Source organism: Lutra lutra, chromosome 16 (genome assembly GCF_902655055.1).
Source record: "Lutra lutra chromosome 16, mLutLut1.2, whole genome shotgun sequence".
NCBI lineage: Eukaryota > Metazoa > Chordata > Mammalia > Carnivora > Mustelidae > Lutra > Lutra lutra.
This window is the reverse complement of record NC_062293.1, coordinates 40,107,736-40,128,470: the sequence shown is the minus strand read 5'-3', so window position 1 is coordinate 40,128,470 and position 20,735 is coordinate 40,107,736. Positions and strand designations below refer to the sequence as shown.

The window sequence follows — 20,735 nt, the reverse complement described above, 5'->3', positions numbered from 1 at the left end:
CTCTGAAGCATAGCAGAAAACAAACAAGCCAGTGCCTCAAACACGAACCATGGCTAAATTCATGTACCCTTATGCTCTACAGCATAATTTCTTTTAATCTTAATGAGGATGAAATATTCCTTTCAAAAATTAAAGTCAAGTGTCATTTTAGTGAAAACATAGCAAAACGCAACAGCGAGTTCCAGGCATGGCGTCACAGAAAAGGCAGGATGACTGGTATAAGACGGGTGGAGGGGATCGGTTCAGAATGAGCTACCCACATTTTTTTTTAATTTTATTTTTTATAAACATATATTTTTATCCCCAGGGGTACAGGTCTGCGAATCGCCAGGTTTACACACTTCACAGCACTCACCATAGCACATACCCTCCCCAATATCCATAACCCCACCCCCCCCTCCCAACCCCCCTCCCCCCATCAACCCTCAGTTTGTTTTGTGAGATTAAGAGTCACTTATGGTTTGTCTCCCTCCCAATCCCATCTTGTTTCATTTACTCTTCTCCTACCCCCTCAAACCCCCATGTTGCATCTCCTCTCCCTCATATCAGGGAGATCATATGATAGTTGTCTTTCTCCGATTGACTTATTTCGCTAAGCATGATACCTTCTAGTTCCATCCACGTCGTCGCAAATGGCAAGATTTCATTTCTTTTGATGGCTGCATAGTATTCCATTGTGTATATATACCACATCTTCTTTATCCATTCGTCTGTTGAAGGACATCTAGGTTCTTTTCGTAGTTTGGCTATTGTAGACATTGCTGCTATAAACATTCGGGTGCACGTGCCCCTTCGGATCACTACGTTTGTATCTTTAGGGTAAATACCCAGCAGTGCAATTGCTGGGTCATAGGGTAGTTCTATTTTCAACATTTTGAGGAACCTCCATGCTGTTTTCCAGAGTGGTTGCACCAGCTTGCATTGCCACCAACAATGTAGGAGGGTTCCCCTTTCTCCGCATCCTCGCCAGCATCTGTCATTTCCTGACTTGTTAATTTTAGCCATTCTGACTGGTGTGAGGTGATATCTCATGGTGGTTTTGATTTGTATTTCCCTGATGCCGAGTGATATGGAGCACTTTCTCATGTGTCTGTTGGCCATCTGGATGTCTTCTTTGCAGAAATGTCTGTTCATGTCCTCTGCCCATTTCTTGATTGGATTATTTGTTCTTTGGGTGTTGAGTTTGCTAAGTTCTTTATAGATTTTGGACACTAGCCCTTTATCTGATATGTCATTTGCAAATATCTTCTCCCATTCTGTCAGTTGTCTTTTGGTTTTGTTCACTGTTTCCTTTGCTGTGCAAAAGCTTTTGATCTTGATAAAATCCCAATAGTTCATTCTTGCCCTTACTTCCATTGCCTTTGGTGATGTTCCTAGGAAGATGTTGCTGCAGCTGAGGTCGAAGAGGTTGCTGCCTGTGTTCTCCTCAAGGATTTTGGTGGATTCCTTTCTCACATTGAGATCCTTCATCCATTTTGAGTCTCTTTTCGTGTGTGGTGTAAGGAAATGATCCAATTTCATTTTTCTGCATGTGGCTGTCCAATTTTCCCAACACCATTTATTGAAGAGGCTGTCTTTTTTCCATTGGACATTCTTTCCTGCTTTGTCGAAGATGAGTTGACCATAGAGTCGAGGGTCTATTTCTGGGCTCTCTATTCTGTTCCATTGATCTATGTGTCTGTTTTTGTGCCAGTACCATGCTCTCTTGATCATGACAGCTTTGTAATAGAGCTTGAAGTCCGGAATTGTGATGCCACCAACTTTGGCTTTCTTTTTCAATATTCCTTTGACTATTCGAGGTCTTTTCTGGTTCCATATAAATTTTAGGATTATTTGTTCCATTTCTTTGAAAAAAATGGATGGTACTTTGATAGGAATTGCATTAAATGTGTAGATTGCTTTAGGTAGCATAGACATTTTCACAATATTTATTCTTCCAATCCAGGAGCATGGAACATTTTTCCATTTCTTTGTGTCTTCCTGAATTTCTTTCATGAGTACTTTATAGTTTTCTGAGTATAGATTCTTAGCCTCTTTGGTTAGGTTTATTCCTAGGTATCTTATAGTTTTGGGTGCAATTGTAAATGGGATGGACTCCTTAATTTCTCTTTCTTCTGTCTTATTGTTGGTGTAGAGAAATGCAACTGATTTCTGTGCATTGATTTTATATCCTGACACTTTACTGAATTCCTGTACAAGTTCTAGCAGTTTTGGAGTGGAGTCTTTTGGGTTTTCCACATAGAGTATCATATCATCTGCAAAGAGTGATAGTTTGACTTCTTCTTTGCCGATTTGGATGCCTTTAATTTCCTTTTGTTGTCTGATTGCTGAGGCTAGGACTTCTAGTACTATGTTGAATAGCAGTGGTGATAACGGACATCCCTGCCGTGTTCCTGACCTTAGCGGAAAAGCTTTCAGTTTTTCTCCATTGAGAATGATATTTGCGGTGGGTTTTTCATAGATGGCTTTGATAATATTAGGTATGTGCCGTCTATCCCTACACTTTGAAGAGTGTTGATCAGGAAGGGATGCTGTACTTTGTCAAATGCTTTTTCAGCATCTATGGAGAGTATCATATGGTTCTTGTTCTTTCTTTTATTAATGTGTTGTATCACATTGATTGATTTGCGGATGTTGAACCAACCTTGCAGCCCTGGAATAAATCCCACTTGGTCGTGGTGAATAATCCTTTTAATGTACTGTTGAATCCTATTGGCTAGTATTTTGGCGAGAATTTTCGCATCTGTGTTCATCAAGGATATTGGTCTGTAGTTCTGTTTTTTGATGGGATCCTTGTCTGGTTTTGGGATCAAGGTGATGCTGGCCTCATAAAATGAGTTTGGAAGTTTTCCTTCTATTTCTATTTTTTGGAACTGTTTCAGGAGAATAGGAATTAGTTCTGCTTTAAATGTTTGGTAGAATTCCCCCGGGAAGCCATCTGGCCCTGGGCTTTTGTTTGTTTGGAGATTTTTGATGACTGTTTCAATCTCCTTACTGGTTATGGGTCTGTTCAGGCTTTCCATTTCTTCCTGGTTCAGTTGTGGTAGTTTATATGTCTCTAGGAATGCATCCATTTCTTCCAGATTGTCAAATTTGTTGGCGTAGAGTTGCTCATAGTATGTTCTTATAATTGTCTGTATTTCTTTGGTGTTCGTTGTGATCTCTCCTCTTTCATTCATGATTTTATTTATTTGGGTCCTTTCTCTTTTCTTTTTGATAAGTCTGGCCAGGGGTTTATCAATCTTATTAATTCTTTCAAAGAACCAGCTCCTAGTTTCGTTGATTTGTTCTATTGTTTTTTTTGGTTTCTATTTCATTGATTTCTGCTCTGATCTTTATGATTTCTCTTCTCCTGCTGGGTTTAGGGTTTCCTTCTTGTTCTTACTCCAGCTCCTTTAGGTGTAGGGTTAGGTTGTGTACCTGAGACCTTTCTTGTTTCTTGAGAAAGGCTTGTACCGCTATATATTTTCCTCTCAGGACTGCCTTTGTTGTGTCCCACAGATTCTGAACCGTTGTGTTTTCATTATCATTTGTTTCCATAAATGTTTTCTTCTTTAATTTCCTGGTTGACCCATTCATTCTTTAGAAGGATGCTGTTTAGTCTCCATGTATTTGGGTTCTTTCCAAATTTCCTCTTGTTATTGAGTTCTAGCTTTAGAGCATTGTGGTCTGAAAATATGCAGGGAATGATCCCAATCTTTTGATACCGGTTGAGACTTGATTTAGGACCAAGAATGTGATCTATTCTGGAGAATGTTCCATGTGCACTAGAGAAGAAGGTGTATTCTGTTGCTTTGGGATGAAATGTTCTGAATATATCTGTGATGTCCATCTGGTCCAGTGTGTCATTTAAGGCCTTGATTTCCTTGTTGATCTTTTGCTTGGATGATCTGTCCATTTCAGTGAGGGGAGTGTTAAAATCCCCTACTATTATTGTATTCTTGTCGATGTGTTTCTTTGATTTTGTTATTAATTGGTTTATATAGTTGGCTGCTCCCACGTTAGGGGCATAGATATTTAAAATTGTTAGATCTTCTTGTTGGACAGTTCCTTTGAGTATGATATAGTGTCCTTCCTCATCTCTTATTATAGTCTTTGGCTTAAAATCTAATTGATCTGATATAAGGATTGCCACTCCTGCTTTCTTCTGATGTCCATTAGCATGGTAAATTCTCTTCCTCACTTTAAACCTGGAGGTGTCTTCGGGTTTAAGATGAGTTTCTTGTAGGCAACATATAGATGGGTTTTGTTTTTTTTATCCATTCTGATACCCTGTGTCTTTTGATTGGGGCATTTAGCCCATTAACATTCAGGGTAAGTATTGAGAGATATGAATTTAGTGCCATTGTCTTGCCTGTAAGGTGACTGTTATTGTACATTGTCTCTGTTTCTTTCTGATCTACTACTTTTAGGGTCTCTCTTTGCTTAGAGGACCCCTTTCAATATTTCCTGTAGAGCTGGTTTGGTATTTGCAAATTCTTTCAGTTTTTGTTTGTCCTGGAAGCTTTTAATCTCTCCTTCTATTTTCAATGATAGCCTACTGGATATAGTATTCTTGGCTGCATGTTTTTCTCATTTAGTACTCTGAATATATCATGCCAGCTCTTTCTGGCCTGCCAGGTCTCTGTGGATAAGTCTGCTGCCAATCTAATATTTTTACCATTGTACGTTACAGACTTCTTTTCCCGGGCTGCTTTCAGGATCTTTTCTTTGTCACTAAGACTTGTCAATTTTACTAGTAGGTGACGGGGTGTGGACCTATTCTTATTGATTTTGAGGGGGGTTCTCTGAACCTCCTGGATTTTGATGCTTGTTCCCTTTGCCATATTGGGGAAATTCTCTCCAATAATTCTCTCCAACATACCTTCTGCTCCCCTCTCTGTTTCCTCTTCTTCTGGAATCCCCATTATTCTAATGTTGTTTCGTCTTATGGTGTCACTTGTCTCTCGAATTCTCCCCTCGTGGTCCAGTAGCTGTTTGTCCCTCTTTTGCTCAGCTTCTTTATTCTCTGTCATTTGGTCTTCTATATCGCTAATTCTTTCTTCTGCCTCATTTATCCTAGCAGTGAGAGCCTCCATTTTTGATTGCACCTCATTAATAGCTTTTTTGATTTCAACTTGGTTCGATTTTAGTTCTTTTATTTCTCCAGAGAGGGCTTTTATATCTCCCGAGAGGGTTGCTTTAATATCTTCCATGCCTTTTTCAAGCCCAGCTAGAACCTTGAGAATCATCATTCTGAACTCTATATCTGACATATTACCAATGTCTGTATTGATTAGGTCCCTAGCCTTCGGTACTGCTTCTTGTTCTTTTTTTTGTTGTGAATTTTTCCGCCTTGTCATTTTGTCCAGATAAGAGTATATGAAGGAGCAAGTAAAATACTAAAAGGGTGGCAACAACCCCGGGAAAATATGCTTTAGCCAAATCAGAAGAGATCCCAAATCGTGAGAGGGGAGAAAGGGGATAAAAAGGGGTTCAGAAAGAAAAAAGAAAAAAAGAAACTATTAAAAAAAGAAAGCTGATAAAAAATATGAAAAGGAAAAAAATATATATTAGATAAACTATTTAAAAAACGTTAAAAAAGAAAACGGTAAAAGTTAAAAAAATTTAGCAGAAGAAGAGAAAAAAAAATTGAAAAAGAAAAAAAAATTAAATTAACTGCCAGGCTAAAGAATCATGGGGAGAAAGCCATGAGTTCCGTGCTTTGCTTTCTTCTCCTCTGGAATTCCGCCGCTCTCCTTGGTATTGAAACTGCACTCCTTGGTAGGTGAACTTGGTCCTGGCTGGATTTCTCGTTGATCTTCTGGGGGAGGGGCCTGTTGTAGTGATTCTCAAGCGTCTTTGCCCCAGGCGGAGTTGCACCGCCCTTACCCGGGGCCGGGCTGAGTCATCCGCTCGGGTTTGCTGGGTTTGCTTTCGGGAGCTTTTGTTCCCTGAGCGCTTTCCGTAGAGTTCTGGAATATGGGAATGAAGATGGCGGCCTCCAGGTCTCCGGCCCGGAGGAGCCGAGAGCCCGGGGCCCCACTCCTCAGTGCGCCCTCAGAGAACAGCGCCCAATGACTCCCGCCACCCTGGCCTCCGGCCGCGCTCCGAGCTGACCGAGCCTGCGACCGGTTCAAGGTAACCCTGAGTTTAGAGCTTACTCCTCGGCTCTGTCTCTGTAGCCCGCTTCCCCGTTCTAATACCGGTAAGCTCTGCGACACTCAGACACCCCCAATCCTTCTGTGACCCTGTGGGATCTGAGGCCGCGCTGACCCCGCCTGGGCTTCACCCCGGTTAAGCCTCTGGAGCGATGTCCCTCAGCGGAACAGACTTTTAAAAGTCCTGATTTTGCTCCGTTGCTCCGCCGCTCGCCGCTCGCCGCTCACCGGGAGCCAGCCCCTCCCCCCGCGATCTATCTTCCTGTCGCTTTGGATTCACTTCTCCGCCAGTCCTACCTTTCAGATAGTGGTTGATTTTCTGTTTCTAGAATTGCTGTTCTTCTTCTCTTCAATCTCCCGTTGGATTTGTAGGTGTTTGCAATCTTTAGATAAGCTATTTAGCTGATCTCCCGCTACCTGAAGTAGTCTCAGCTGTTACTTCTCCACCATCTTGACTCCTCCTTTCCGAGCTACCCACATTTTTAAGTGGGAATGCCTTCCGACCCCCAAATTCCACTTGCAGAAATTTATACTACAGAAATACTAAAAATACTAATGGGATCAAATAATAAGAACAACTTTAAGCTTCAAAGACTTAAGTAGCTTTTCTGCAGACTATACTGTGCGTCACTGTCGAACTCGACAAATAACGTGGCCGCTGGTAGAGGACCGGGCAGGTGAAGGCTTCAGCACACAGCTGTCAGGGAGCCCCCACGTCTCTAGCTGTGCTAACGAAAAGATGTCCCATTGCATACTGTTAAACAGAAAAGTCGAATAATAGCAGCTATAATTCTGTAACATAATTAGAGTTTATAATTTAATATGAATGTACGACTATATGTATTATACACAGAAAATGTATAAAAAGGATAAATACTAAATTCACAGCTGTTACTGTTGGAGTTTTGGGGGTTAACAAGATATTCAAAGGGGAGGGACATTTTGCTTTTACTTTATATGCTTAAAGGATTGTTTATTTCCTCCTTCCTTTTATACTCAGGTAATACTGCTTTCATTAATTGAATATAATGTAGTCTTAGGATATAATTCTCCAACACTAAGTTACTGTAACTCCTCCGACCCTTAATATTCTCATCTAAAAAGTAGAAACACGGTCTTAGCACTCAGAACTGTTTTGATAACCAAAATGAAATAAAGTCATAAAAGCAGTTTTGAAAGTATAAAGACCTTAATGCAGATGTGAGGTATTATTATGACCAAAATAAATCCCCACGGCGTGGGCGAGGGCGTCCTGTGCCAGCACGCAGATATTTTCCCAGTCCTCAATTCACACGACCCGAGATTCCGGGAAGAGCTCAGCTCCAACAAGGTCTACCACCTTCCTGCTCCTCGGACTTTGAAGCTCCAGCCTCCAGCCAGGATGGCCCAGTTCTGGTCCCCATGCCTGTTATGCTCTTTGACACTAACTCCCTTTGACTTGTACCTCAGGATTTCATTTTCTTCCTTTCATTCTGTTATCATTTAAAATAATCTTTGTTGGGATGCCTGGGTGGCTCAGTCAGTTGAGCATCTGCCTTCAACTCAGGTCATGATCCTGGGGTCCTGGGATCGAGTTCTGCATCAGGCTCCCTGCTCGGCAGGGAGCCTGCTTCTCCCTCTGCCTGCTGCTCCCCCTGCTTGTGCTCACTCATTCTCTCTATCTGACAAATAAATAAATAAAATATTAAAAAAAAAATCTTTGTTACATTTTATCCAGTACTTTTATGTCATTGAGATGGGAGGAAGAATCTTTCATGACCAGAAAGTGTATCCACATGTAACATGGATTTGGAAATGAACCAAGATGAGGCATTGGTCAGGAATGATTTGGTGTTTGCTACAATTTTTTTTCTCCTATAAAATTGCGTAGGTTTCTAACTTCAAAAAAAAAAAAAATCTATTGAGCAGTTTGGATCCTTGAGCACCTAGTAAGTGAAATGCATTTTGACCTTGAAAGCACAGGGATCCTCTCTGAATACCTGATATCACAATACAAGTGTCTTTGGAGCGTCTCTTCATAGCTTTGTAAGCAGCATCCGCAATTGCAAAAAGATGAGGAGGTCTCTCGTACAGCTCCCGTCCTTTGTACTGCTCGATCGTGTCTCTCCCGTAGATGTTCAACGGCTTGTAAGGATTCACAGAAACAACGACTTCTCCAATGAATGTGTAGATGCGCCCTTTTTCAAATCTGTAAGGAAGCAAAAGAAGCGGCGGAGTGGGTCGGTTATAGAGAAATGTTGTCTTTCCTAGGTGTCCCAGGAACAGTTTCTGAACTGACATTTCATTGATTCTTGAATTAATTTTAGAGACAAAGCTTAAGGCTTTGCCCCTTCAGATGCTGCTGGTGGGAAAGACTAGTAGGAGTTAAAAGCCAAGAAAGAAGAAAGAATTTAATTTGGGGGAGGCTGGATGTTCCCTATTTCCAAATACGAAAGGATCAGAAGGGGCTCTACAGAAGAGCTCTAGTCAGAAAAGAAATAGAAGTTAAAGCAGGTCTTGGAATCTACTTAGCCAGATTTGCAATGATAAAGAAAACTGCCTAAATACATTTCTTTTTTTCTTCCTCTTGAAACCACACTAAAATGTCAATAAAGGAATAAGAACAGCAAAATGCGGAACAGAGAGAACGGTAGAAGAGATGGTTCCGGCACACATCAAATTTATGATTTTAAATGATTGCCTAAAATTTCACAGTGTAGATTATCATTCTTTATTCAATCATCCCCCTTCCTTCCTGCTATTATTCAAATAGGATATTATGAATAATACTGTAGAAAATACTCTTGACACATAATCTTACGAATCAGTGCTTTTATTTCTGTGGGATAGCTGGTTGAAAGGCAGTGTATTTTTTCAAGTATTTATAATATGATCACACCTTTTTACCATAAAAATGCTAGAACAGTGCCCCATAGATGATTTAGATGTCTAACTATACGTGAATGTATTTGATAAATGATGACACAAGCATGGAAAAACAGGGGAGACTACTTGTGATGTTTTATGTACCCTTTCACACATACAACAGGGGGATGAGGAGGAAGGTCACGTGGGTGGATGGAAGGAAGCCAGAGGAACAAAGGAAAAAGGAGTAAAACAAAACAAGACAAAACACAACCCGGCATACATGATATGATTGCAACCGCACAGAATTATGTGTCTATATTTACAAAGAAAAAATTTAAATATAAAACTTAGAAGCCCCATATCTATTCACTATTTATACATTAACTCACACATACAGATATCCGTGAACCAGGCCAACACTCAAACGGAGGTTTCTACACGAACACCCGCCCCTGCCAACAGGCACAGGTAGACACAGAGTTCGTATCTGAGAACGAAGGGAGTGGCGAGTCGGGCAAAATGCTCGCCAACAGACAGCGACCGTGCCTGGAAGCACTCTTGCCTAGGACCAGTGCAGCTGGGAAAGAACTAATTCTCTGGGAGCGCAAGGCAAGAAACTTCAACTTCCTTCACAATGGAATGAAGGCTGCTGGCTATAATTCGGAGTGAAAACAAACAGATGCTGATAATGTCAACAAGAAATTAAAGCCAAGATTTTTATTAAGCCGTGTACATTTAAGTAAAAGCTATTAATAACCACTTTAAGGTTGTCTTGTGCATTTTTCTACCGTGGTTTTCCTGTGAATCCTCCCTCATTGGATGCAGTGTTTACATGGTGGTTAAAAGCCTGGACTCTGGGGTCCTCTACATCTGGGTCTGAAGGCTCATGCTGCAAATATAATAGCTGTGAGACCTTGAGAAAACTACTTTGCCTCCATATGTTTCAGATTCATCTGTAAAATGGAGATAATTATACCCCTCCCTCCCTTTGGCATTGAGTACTTAAAAAAAAAGGGGCAATTAATCTTATGTTTCCAATTATGCCCTGCATGAAAAATATTTTTAATAAATGCTTTTATTTTATATTAACATTGCTACTTAAATCACAGCAATCCCTACACATGAGGAATTAATTCAGTGATCATAATCTGCTTCTCTGCCTCAGCTGTTAATCAACGAATGACAAGTCACGAGCAAAATGTCCACGTAACTCATGTTCAAACACCCACAAAAATAATAAAAAGCAACATTCACTACCCAGGCCCTTCTGGCTTAACCTGAAAACTTGGAGGACCACTCAACAGCTGTCTTCAAGGATAAGAATTAAAAGGACATGATTCTTTAGTTTTAGAGACACTGTCCAAACAGGAAAAATAAAATAAGTATGTTAAGAAAAAAAGATTACCTCACAACTCTGTGAACTAACACACAGCACATAGCATCTGAGATCAGAATGCTGGTCTAAGACTCCAGGTCTGCCTAATTATGAAATTCCATTTTATTTCAAATAGGATATTCTGCTTATCAAAGCTTCTAGACATCATGTTTGTAAAACACAATTAAAATAGCTATATAAAACCAGCAAATGTATAACTATTCATGTGAAGAGAGTGGCAAAGGGTCAACAAAATAGAGTATTAAATACAGTACTTCGGTAATTTATAAAATGTCACAAACTTGTTTGAAACTGGTTATCACAAATGAAGCTTTCAATTTGGGTAAGGCTTAAAATTACCACTAGATGGTGCCAGTATCACTTTAACAACAACCGGATAGTCCAGTTTGCTTTGGGAAAAGCCTCAGGTTAAGAACTTAGCACTAAAGTAATGTAGTCACCTGCCTGGTATGCTTCTGTAAAGAACTACTGTAATTATCCTCCATGACAAATAAGGTGATGCCAACTCTAACAAAAAAAACAAGGAAGGCATTTTTAAAAAAAGATTTTATTTATTTATTTGAGAGAGAGAGAGAGCATGAGAGGGGAGAATCAGAGTGAGAAGCAGACTCTCCATGGAGCCAGAAGCCCTATGCGGGACTGCATCCTGGGACTCCGGGATCATGACCTGAGTCAAAGGCAGTTGGTTAACCAACTGAGCCACCCAGGCGCCCACAAGGAAGGCATTTTTATGCCTTCTGTGTGCAAAGCTTTTATGACAAACTTTCATAATGCATTCGTCAAACATTTATTCAATATCTACTGTGTGCCAGACACGGGGCCTGACTCTGGGAATTAAGAAATGAACAAAGAGCAGGGAAGTAGAGCAAATAAATAATAACAATACAACAGGTAAGATAATAAAGGCATGAAATGTCCTGGCAAAGATAGTCGCAGCACACCCCTTCCAGTGAGTTTCGAAACAGAACACCAAGTCCCACAACTCCGAAACCTGTCAAACCCTCCCTGTCCCTTCCCCCTGTGTCTCTGCCTCACTCACTCCTGCTCTACATTAATGGGCTACGTAGAGTTCCCAAGGTATGTTATAGTTCATGGTTTGGCTACGGGGTCTATTCTGCCTAGAATACCCTGTCCCCAACCAGTCTCTTCTTCCCCTGTCTGCTCAGCAGACTCTCACTCTTTTCAAAAGCCCCAGCCTCAGCTCCTCCAGGAAGCCATTCTTGATACTCCATCTCCAACACTGACATTTTGGTCTTTGCTCTGTTCAGATTTTTTTTCTTCAGAACTTCCAAAATACTTAAAATACCTTAACAATGATTGATTCTTAAAACTCAATTTCTTGGGGCACTTGGGTGGCTCAGTTGGTTGAGCGTCTGACTCTTGATTTCGGCTCATGATCTCAGGGTCGTGAGATCAAGCCCCGCATTGGCTTCCGCTGGGTGTGGAGCCTGCTGAAGATTCTCTCCCTCTCCCTCACCCACTGCTCATACACACACACACACACACACACACACACCGCTCTCTCTCTCTCCTTCTCTCAAAACAACAACAACACCTCAATTTCTTTAAGAAGCTTAAAGATATTTATTGAATGGGCCTGGTATTTTCACAAGCTTCTGAATGAAACAAGGTTCTAAAAGTGTTTTTTTTTTTTTAAGTTTATTTAATTTTTAGTAATCTCTACACCCAACATGGGGCACAAATTCACAACCCTGAGATCAAGAGTCGCATGCTCTCCCCACTAAGCCAGCCAGGCGTCCTAAAATGTGCTTGAATTAATAATGAATAGTCGTGGAGAAGAAAGATGTGAATGCCTTTGGAGGACAACAGTCTTTCGTACCGGAATTCTGGAACACTTAAAAAAAGAATAGTTCCATTAATTTGCCCGTCATTTATACAAAAGATAAGCCACAACAGGAAGTCGAGATGTATGGGCATGACCGTGCAGGGAAGTGTGACCCTGGAGGAGGGCAGGGGGTGTGCACATCAGCTGATACTACAGAAAATGAACCGCTACCTGTAGACTAAGGTGAACTCCACAGGAATTTTGGCATGAAGGCAGGGCCACATGGAAAGACTGGAAGAACAAGAGGGAGGCTGGCCTTCCTCGAGCAGAAAGCGTGTGTCAGGGAATGTCAGGCAACCGCTGGAAAAGTATGAGGGAGCTGGATCTGATGGCTCAGTTGGCCATTCGATGTGACTGGAAACAAGGGATCAGGGAAGACTTTTCTAGTTAAAGAGGTCAATAAGGCTGGTCCTCAGTGAGGAGAATGGCACCAGAAAGGAGGGAAAGAGAAATCTGAGTTACTTCAAAGGGACTTTGAACAGAATCTGAAGACTTATTGAATACGAAGGGCAAAAATATCTTTAACTTTGAGCTGGGCGGAGGAGAAAGGGGAATTTACTCCAGATGATGAGATTTCAGAGGGACCCTCAAGGCTTCTAAGGTCAGTTCACCCACTAACAGAATTCAGTGCTGTCCTTGATTGACTTCTTAAACAACATGAAATCAACTGTAATCAGGAGGAAAATTCTCTGTGAATGGTATACTAAGTGTTCAACAGAATTCTCATTCATGAGTAAATACTACATATTTCGTGAGACCATACATGCTTTCAGATAGGAGCTGCTTAATCACATTGATTTGGCCTGTTTTTCTTCCCTCTTTAATGTATGTGAAATCCTGAGTTGCTGGGAACATCGTGTTGCCTAGGAAACGTATTCACCTGCGCAAGCCATCTCTCTGCCTTCTACTGTCTCCTCCAGCAACTCCAGCCTGCTGCCCAAAGCTAGTTTCCAGTGAGATGGCTGAGTCCCCCAACTGATTTTGTCTTCACTTTAAGTCGGTGTGTCAGCAGTCTCTGACATGGACTCCTGCTTCCTCAACACACTCTTCTCGTGGCTTCTGTGGGGCCACCTTCTCTGAGTTTTCCTCTTCCCCATCTCCTTTGCTGGCCCCTTCTTTTCTCATGATCTCTAAACACTCAAATTCTCTAGGGTTGGGTCCTGGATCAACTTCAAATACCATCTAAGGGACTCCCATTTAAGGAGGACAGAGTTAGGTTATCTTGGCCTTATTGCAACCCTCTGAATCATCAAGAACAAAATGAAGAAAAGCCAGAAAACGTTACCTACTAGGAAACAAAAACCCAGCCATAACTCTGAAAGATGACTTATGGAGGATGGTTGTGAAGTGCCATGGAAAGTCGACATAGTTGAGGGAGGTCGTCGCGAGAGAAGAGGCACCTTTGCAAACGTCAGGCCCTGAGGAATTCTCCAGAAGTAGGCAGTTCAATGTTACAGGAAAAAAGGATTAAAAGAAACTGACAAAGGGCAGGTCAAGAATACCCATGAAAAATAAGTATATCATGAAGGAGAAAACTTATGGTAAAATATTTCTGCATGAAAGCAAAGAATGTAAAGGAAATATAATCCATTAAACCAGGAGATCAAAGAAAACATCATTTAAGAATAGAGAAATCATATTTTAAATGATTTTTTGGGAAAGGAGACAGGAAACCAGTAGAGCTGAAGGAAACAGAAGAGGAGAAAACAGAGAAACAAAGGATACACTAACAGGAGAATAGGAGTGGACACTGCTGAACACAGGGGCCAGAAGGTAGAGAAAAATAAGCAAAACAATGTGGAAAAACAGAGCTGAAGTAGAAAGAAGAAAGTACAGAAGTGGGAGGTAACGGTGATCACATGACAGGTGTTCCTGAAGACTCTGGTAAGGCAAGGGTGACCTTTCAAAACAGCAAAGACGCCAACAACATATGTCAATATACAGTGTTAGAAAACAGACCAGGCACCTGGAAAAACAAAGACCGTGGACCATCAGCACCATGGCTTAAACTGTGGCCTCCCCCCAGAAAGATATATCGAAGTCCTACTCCCTGGTACCCGTGTAAGTGTCCTTATTTAGAAACAGGGCTTTGCAGATGTAAACAAGATGAGGTCATCAGAGTGGGCCCTCATCCAACATGACTGGATGATGACAAGAGGAAAAATGCTCTGTGAAGACGGTGACAGACAGGGAGGACACCATGTGATGACACAGGCAGACAGATGCAAGCCAAGGTCACCCCCAGAAGCTGGGAAGAGGCAAGGAAGGCTGTCTCCCCTACCAGATTCAGACAGAGCATGGCCCCTGACTTGGGACTTCTAGCCCTGAGAACTGTGAGATAAGAAAGGTCTCTTCTTTTAAGCCACCCAGGTTGTGGTATTCTGTTACAGCAACTCTAGGAGATGAATTCAACTAGTTATATCAAACTAAATTCCATGAAAATGGCCTGGTTTCACTTGCATTTAGAGAAATTAAAGAAACCAACAATATGGCACAATTTTCTCCAGGTCGGGAATGCTGCGAGTGAACAGTGTTGAGCAAGCATATGAAGTCTCAGGTGTCTTCCCCATCGCCTGGATCATCCTTATCGGCGTGACTCCCTTTCGATCCCTCCTCCATGAAATAGAAATCGAAATGCTCATTCCTATCCTTAAATCTCTTCAGTAGGAAGCCTCAATGCAAAGCCGATCTGACATCCAGATGTTGGTTTCTCTCACGCCAACTCCTCCTGAGGACTGTGCTCTGGCCAAGAACAAAACGAGATCTCTCCCCACGTGAAGCGCCCAGCCCACCAGCAGCCCACGCTTGTCTCCTCTATGGCAGTTACCACAAGAAGTTTCTTGTTTGTTTGCTTTCTGTCTCCAGAGCATACAGACTGTATTTACCTTGCTCGTTGCTTTATCTTCAGCATGGAATACAGAGCCTGGAATTTAGAGGGGGCTGGTTAAGTACCTGATGAATCAAAAAAAAATGAAGGGACGAAGGAATGAGTCCTCTCAGCCCTCCTCCCTTCTCTCAGCAAATGGTTTGCATCCTGCTTCGGGAGAAAATTCAGGCCATCAAGTGTGCAAGACTAAATCACCCACCATCATTACCGTTTTTTAAAAAAGATTTATGTACTTCGTTTCACTTTTCTTATTTCCTCATGAGTCAAACATAGGAGGTGGGGAGATTAAGTATAGCACGCTATCACCTAGTTTTTATTGGGCCATATCTTTACGTTCTACCAGAAGAGAACCTTTCCTTTCACATGGGCAGCTTCACATAATCTAGATACAAATAGTAACTTATATTCCAGGAAAATGTAATTAAAATAGAATCTATTCGGACTTGCCCTGTGAGACAGGTTTTTCACTGCTCGGGAAGGAAGCTGCAAAGTATTGGGGGGGGTGGTTGGCTTGGAACTGGAGGTATCCGTCTGACCTCAGCGTGTGTGGTAGGGCGAAGGAAGGGGGAAGGCAGGGACAGGTGTATGTGCACACACACTTCTTAGCTCTGCCTTCTGAGGAAGCTTAGAAGCAATGACACACAGACGCTGGCTTGTATTCTTAACTAAAAAGACCTAGGGTCCCGTGGAGAAGAGGTGATTCTGGAGATGAGAGTGGGGAAGGACAAGGGGAGTCTGGAACATCTTCTTGAGCCAGAAAGTAGGGGAGTACTCAGAGAATGACAGGGACCTGTCAAAAGAAATAGGCACCAAAGTGAACGGGCTCCTACTGGCCAAAACCTGGAACCACGGGAGCAATGAAGTAAGGGATGTCAGTGACATAGTCCCCCGAATAAAGAAAGAATCTAGGAGTCCATACTGATCTCAAATAGAACTGGAGAAGAAAAAACTCTTCCTTATTGTGGAATGACAATTAAGAAATATGGAAGGAGCAAGGTGAATTAGAAAACGATCAGTGGGGGCGCCTGGGTGGCTCAGTGGGTTGGGCCTCTGCCTTCGGCTCAGGTCATGGTCCCAGGGTCCTGGGATCGAGTCCCGCATCGGGCTCTCTGCTCGGTGGGAAGCCTGCTTCCTCCTCTCTCTCTGCCTGCCTCTGCCTCCTTGTGATCTCTCTGTCAAGTAAATAAATAAAATCTTTAAAAAAAAAAAAAAACGATCAGTGCATGGGAAAACTGGGAACTGAAGGTGGGACAAGGAACAGGGTATTTACATGGCCTCAAAGTGTCTCCCCACAAATTACTTAGTAGTTACAAAGGGAAAGACGACAAATTGTATGGGAGAGAAACGCTGTGGTCCCTTAAACCAGATGCTCAAGGCTAACGTCTCCACTACTGACACAAACTGACCCGTGTGCCTGGGATGGTTAATTTTGTGTATCAACTTGGCTGGGCCATGAGATGCCCAGACGTTCGGTCAGACAGTATCCTGGGTATGTCTGTGGGGGTGTTCCTGGGTGACAGCAACATGAGAATCAGTCTACTGATCAGAGTGCTCTCCCCAGTGTGGGGGCTCTCGTCCAATCCAGAAGGCCTGATGAGAATGAAAGGGTGAGGAAGAAACAACGCTTTGTCTCTCAGCCTGATGGTCTCTGAGCTGGGACACAGATCTTCTCCTGCCCACATACCCAAGCTCAGACTAGAACGTGCACCACTGGCTCTCCTGGGACCCCAGCCTGCTGACTGCAGAGTTTGAACTCCTCAGCCTCCATAACCTATTTACTTAAAGGAAACTATCGTCCTCTATGTGCATATATAAACACACACGCATCCTACTGGTTCTTTTTCTCGGGAGCAGCCGGACTAATACAGATTTTGTGCCAAGAGTGGTTGCAGACAGAATTTTAAGAATGAGGTTTCTGAGTTAGTTCTAGAGTTTCTGGAAATGGCTCTCTGATCGGATTTTAAAAAATTTGAGAGAGGGAGTGCATGAGCAGGCATGAGCAGGAGGGGGAGAGGGAGAGAGAATTTCAAGCAGACTCCCCACTGAGCCCTGACGTGGGGCTTGATCCCAAGACCCTAAGATAATGACCTGAGCTGAAGGCAAACAGCTGAGCCACCCAGGCCCCCCTGCATGGGATACTCATAATTAATCTTATCTAAGAAGTAAGGAGCTGGATTGTGCATGTATTTGAGAAGATATCTGGAAAACTAGCAAATTCTTGAGGTTGGCTGGTAACTCCTCATGTCACTGGACAAAAGGATAAATGTAAAGAAGGGCCCAGGGATTCAAATTCCTAGTTCAAGTGCTGCAAAAGGCCATAAAAGCTTCTGTGTGTGCCCTGAAGGACAGCCTTATTTCCTGGAGCCACAGGCCTTAGAACACAGATAAAAACAGTGCCTCCCGATACGAAGCTGTGAGGACATCACCCCCCACCCCCGCCATGGTATCCGCCCAACACATACAACCTGAATTAATCAGGAGGAATCATAAGAGAAACCTACATGGAAGGACACTGTACATAATAACTGGAGAATTTCACAGGCAAGAAAATGGAAAGGCTGAATGATATCCCACATTTTAAGCAATTAAAGAGACATAACCAAAAAATGTGAGGCACACTCCTAGGAAGGTTCTTGGAGTTCTTGTGTTCTTCTATAAATGTGAAATTATATCAAAATATAAAGTTGCTAATAAAAAAAATCCAGGCCTCCAGTAGGTTTAGATTTTTTTAAAAGATGTTTTTATTTCTTAGAGAGAGCATGCATGTGAGCACAAACTGGGAGAAGGGCAAAGGCAGAGGGAGAGAGAGTCCTCAAGCAGACTCTCCACTGAGCGGGGAGCCAGAGGTGGGGCTGGATCCCAGGACCCTGAGACTGCAACCTGAGCATAAGTCAAGAGTTGGACGTTTAACTGACTGAGCCACCTAGGCACCCCAGATTTTTATTTATTCATTTTGAACAGGCAATATAGACTCCTAGTAAAAGATTCAGAAGATATAAATGATCAGAGAGTAGGAAGTGCTTCTCATTTTCCTACAGCTTCCCCTGCCAGAGGTATTCTGTGAATTCTTCTAGAAATAGGTCTGGCACGCGCGCGCACACACACACACACAGACACAGTCTTTTTTACATGAATGATATTTTTTCTCTAATTAAAACCTGTGTCTTGGCGATAGTTTCATATAAGTAAATAGAGAAAAACCTCATTTTTTCTGCCTGCATGGTATTTGATTTCATGGGTGAACACGAAATAACATATTTAATTATGTTATTTGTTATGTGATCCATGTATTTGTTGTTGTATTGTTATGGAACTCATTACCTATAATTAAAGTTATATAATCATTTTTGTTGCATTGTTATGTAATTTATATATTATGTAAGTTATATAATTTAATAATCCGTCTTGGACTTTGAGGTTGTTACTAATCTTTTCTACTATGAACAGTGCAACCGTAAGTACAATGGCATCTTATTTCTTCGTGCATACATGTACATATTGCTGTAGAACGCCTTTCCAGAGCGGAAGTCGCCAGGTCAAAGGATACGTGCAATTTAAATCTGTGAATTTCTGTCAAATTATTCTCCAGAGAGGCCGGCTGCAGCAATTCGTACTTTCAACTACAGTTTGTTTGCTGGGTGTGGGTTTTGAAACCAATGATGCTGGCCGATTTCAAAACGACAGCTTATACTGCCGTTTTAATTTCAAAGTACATAAAACTTTGACCCCTCTCTTTATCGATGTACCAAACTTGTGCAATGCTCGTGAGCTTCCTGCCAGCTTCCAACATGCTCCATTCACTTTCCCTAGTTCTCAGAGGAGACTTTCTCCCAAGGGTGAAGGCATCTTGTTGCTGCTGCTTCTGGCACAATCATGGTCTCCGTGAGATGGAATTCATTCATTTAACCCCCTTTGTTAGACGGCACCGTCCTGAAGTGGGCAGGGGCTATTTGTTAGAGAGATTAGGAGTGTCAGAGTCCTCCAGCCCCGGAGCCCTAGGTTTGAATCCTGGCTCTGCTAGTTACTGATGGTGTGCGTTCATAATCATCTGAGTAACTAGTAAGTGCCATGTGCCAGGCACTGTGCCAAGAGCCCGAGTTACAAAGAAGAATAAGGCACGGTATTATTGTGCCAGAGCCAGAGACAGACAATGCCCTGGAGTAAGCACAGCGACAGAGGATTGAAAATTGACCTATTTTTCAATGTTCAACTTCTATTTTTTAAAAGATTTTTTTTTAAAGATTTTATTTATTTATTCGACAGAGAGATCACAAGTAGGCAGAGAGGCAGGCAGAGAAAGAGAAAGAGAAAGAGGAGGAAGCAGGCTCCCGGCTGAGCAGAGAGCCTGATGTGGGGCTTGATCCCAGGACCCTGAGAGCATGACCCGAGCCGAAGGCAGAGGCTTAACCCACTGAGCCACCCAAGCACCCCTAAAAGATTTTTTATTTGTGAGAAAGACACAGATAGCGCGAGCATAAGTTGGGGGGAGGGGCAGGAGGGAGAAGCAGACTCCCCGCAGAGCAGGGAGTCCATCATGGGGCTCAGTCCCAGGACCCCCAGGGATTACGACCTGAGCTGAAGGCAGATGCTCAACCCACTGAGCCACCGAGGCACCCCTAAAAATGACACGTTAAAAAAAAATGTATCATTTCCCTCTGGCTCCCATTCTCTTTCTCTCTTGCTCACGTATGCATGAGCTTGGGGGCTAACACGCACCACCCCCAAATCATACTGTTTTAGAAAAGATTTAAGGCAATAATAAAGAAAAGATGCTATGGAAGCTCAGAAAAAGGATATCCAGCCCAGCTTTAGGAGCAGGAGGGTTCAAAGAAGACATCCAAAAATTAAATTTCCTGACATCTGAATTATTTAAGCGATTTTATACTCTCCAAACAGGTAGATCTAGGCACTTCTTGACTTATTCTGCCTTACGAGCACCTGGAACAGGATGCTTTATTTTGCCTTTTTCTTAATATACTGAATGAAGACTCGAAAAAGAAGGCTTGAGGAGACAGCCCAGCAGTGCAGCAGCAGGTGACCCTGGCACTGAGCTCCCAGGACAGTTCCATGAGACGAGACGCTCTGTTCCCGGGAGCACTCACGCACAGTGACACGAAGTCCTCCTTTATTACGAGCAGTACCGCCAGCCGTCCGGACAGCAGGACATGGCCCTCCTCCCCTCGGGTCCCCTTGTCCCGGGCGCCACACCTGTGCTGTGTCGTGTTCACCCTCACGGCGACACAGCTGTCTCTGGTTTGCATGCTGGATCACCATCCAGCTTGGCACCGTGTCCAGAAGGGATTCTCCTAGTACTTCACAGGGGCCCTCTGAAGTCAGAAAACCTCCCACAGGAATGGTCAGGCTTTCCACAGGACACAGGAAACTCGGGAAGGCTATGGGCAGGGGTTCAGCTCTCTGGGTTCCTCTCTTTTCCAGAGCCACCTCTCCTCATGTGAGCAGGAGCGCAAAAGCTAGTTAACCAGAAAGTGTGGTCAGGAGAGGCCTGGCTGAATTATTTTACCTTTTTCTTTCTTTCCTTTTTTTTTCTTTCTTTCTTGCAATAAAAACAAAACAAAACAAACAAACAAACAGAAAAAAAAACAAAAAAACCCCTATGTT

The 20,735-nt window shown here is 42.6% G+C and overlaps 1 protein-coding gene across 1 annotated transcript in view; it reads right to left on the bottom strand.

Moving 5' to 3' along the window:
- MYO1D (myosin ID) overlaps positions 1 to 20,735 on the bottom strand; it is a 352,967-nt gene that overhangs the window by 250,168 nt on the left and 82,064 nt on the right. Inside the window, exon 2 of the mRNA XM_047708294.1 lies at positions 8,120 to 8,328. Within this exon, the coding sequence (XP_047564250.1) occupies positions 8,120 to 8,328 (209 nt within the window). The remainder of the gene's footprint in view (positions 1 to 8,119; positions 8,329 to 20,735) is intronic.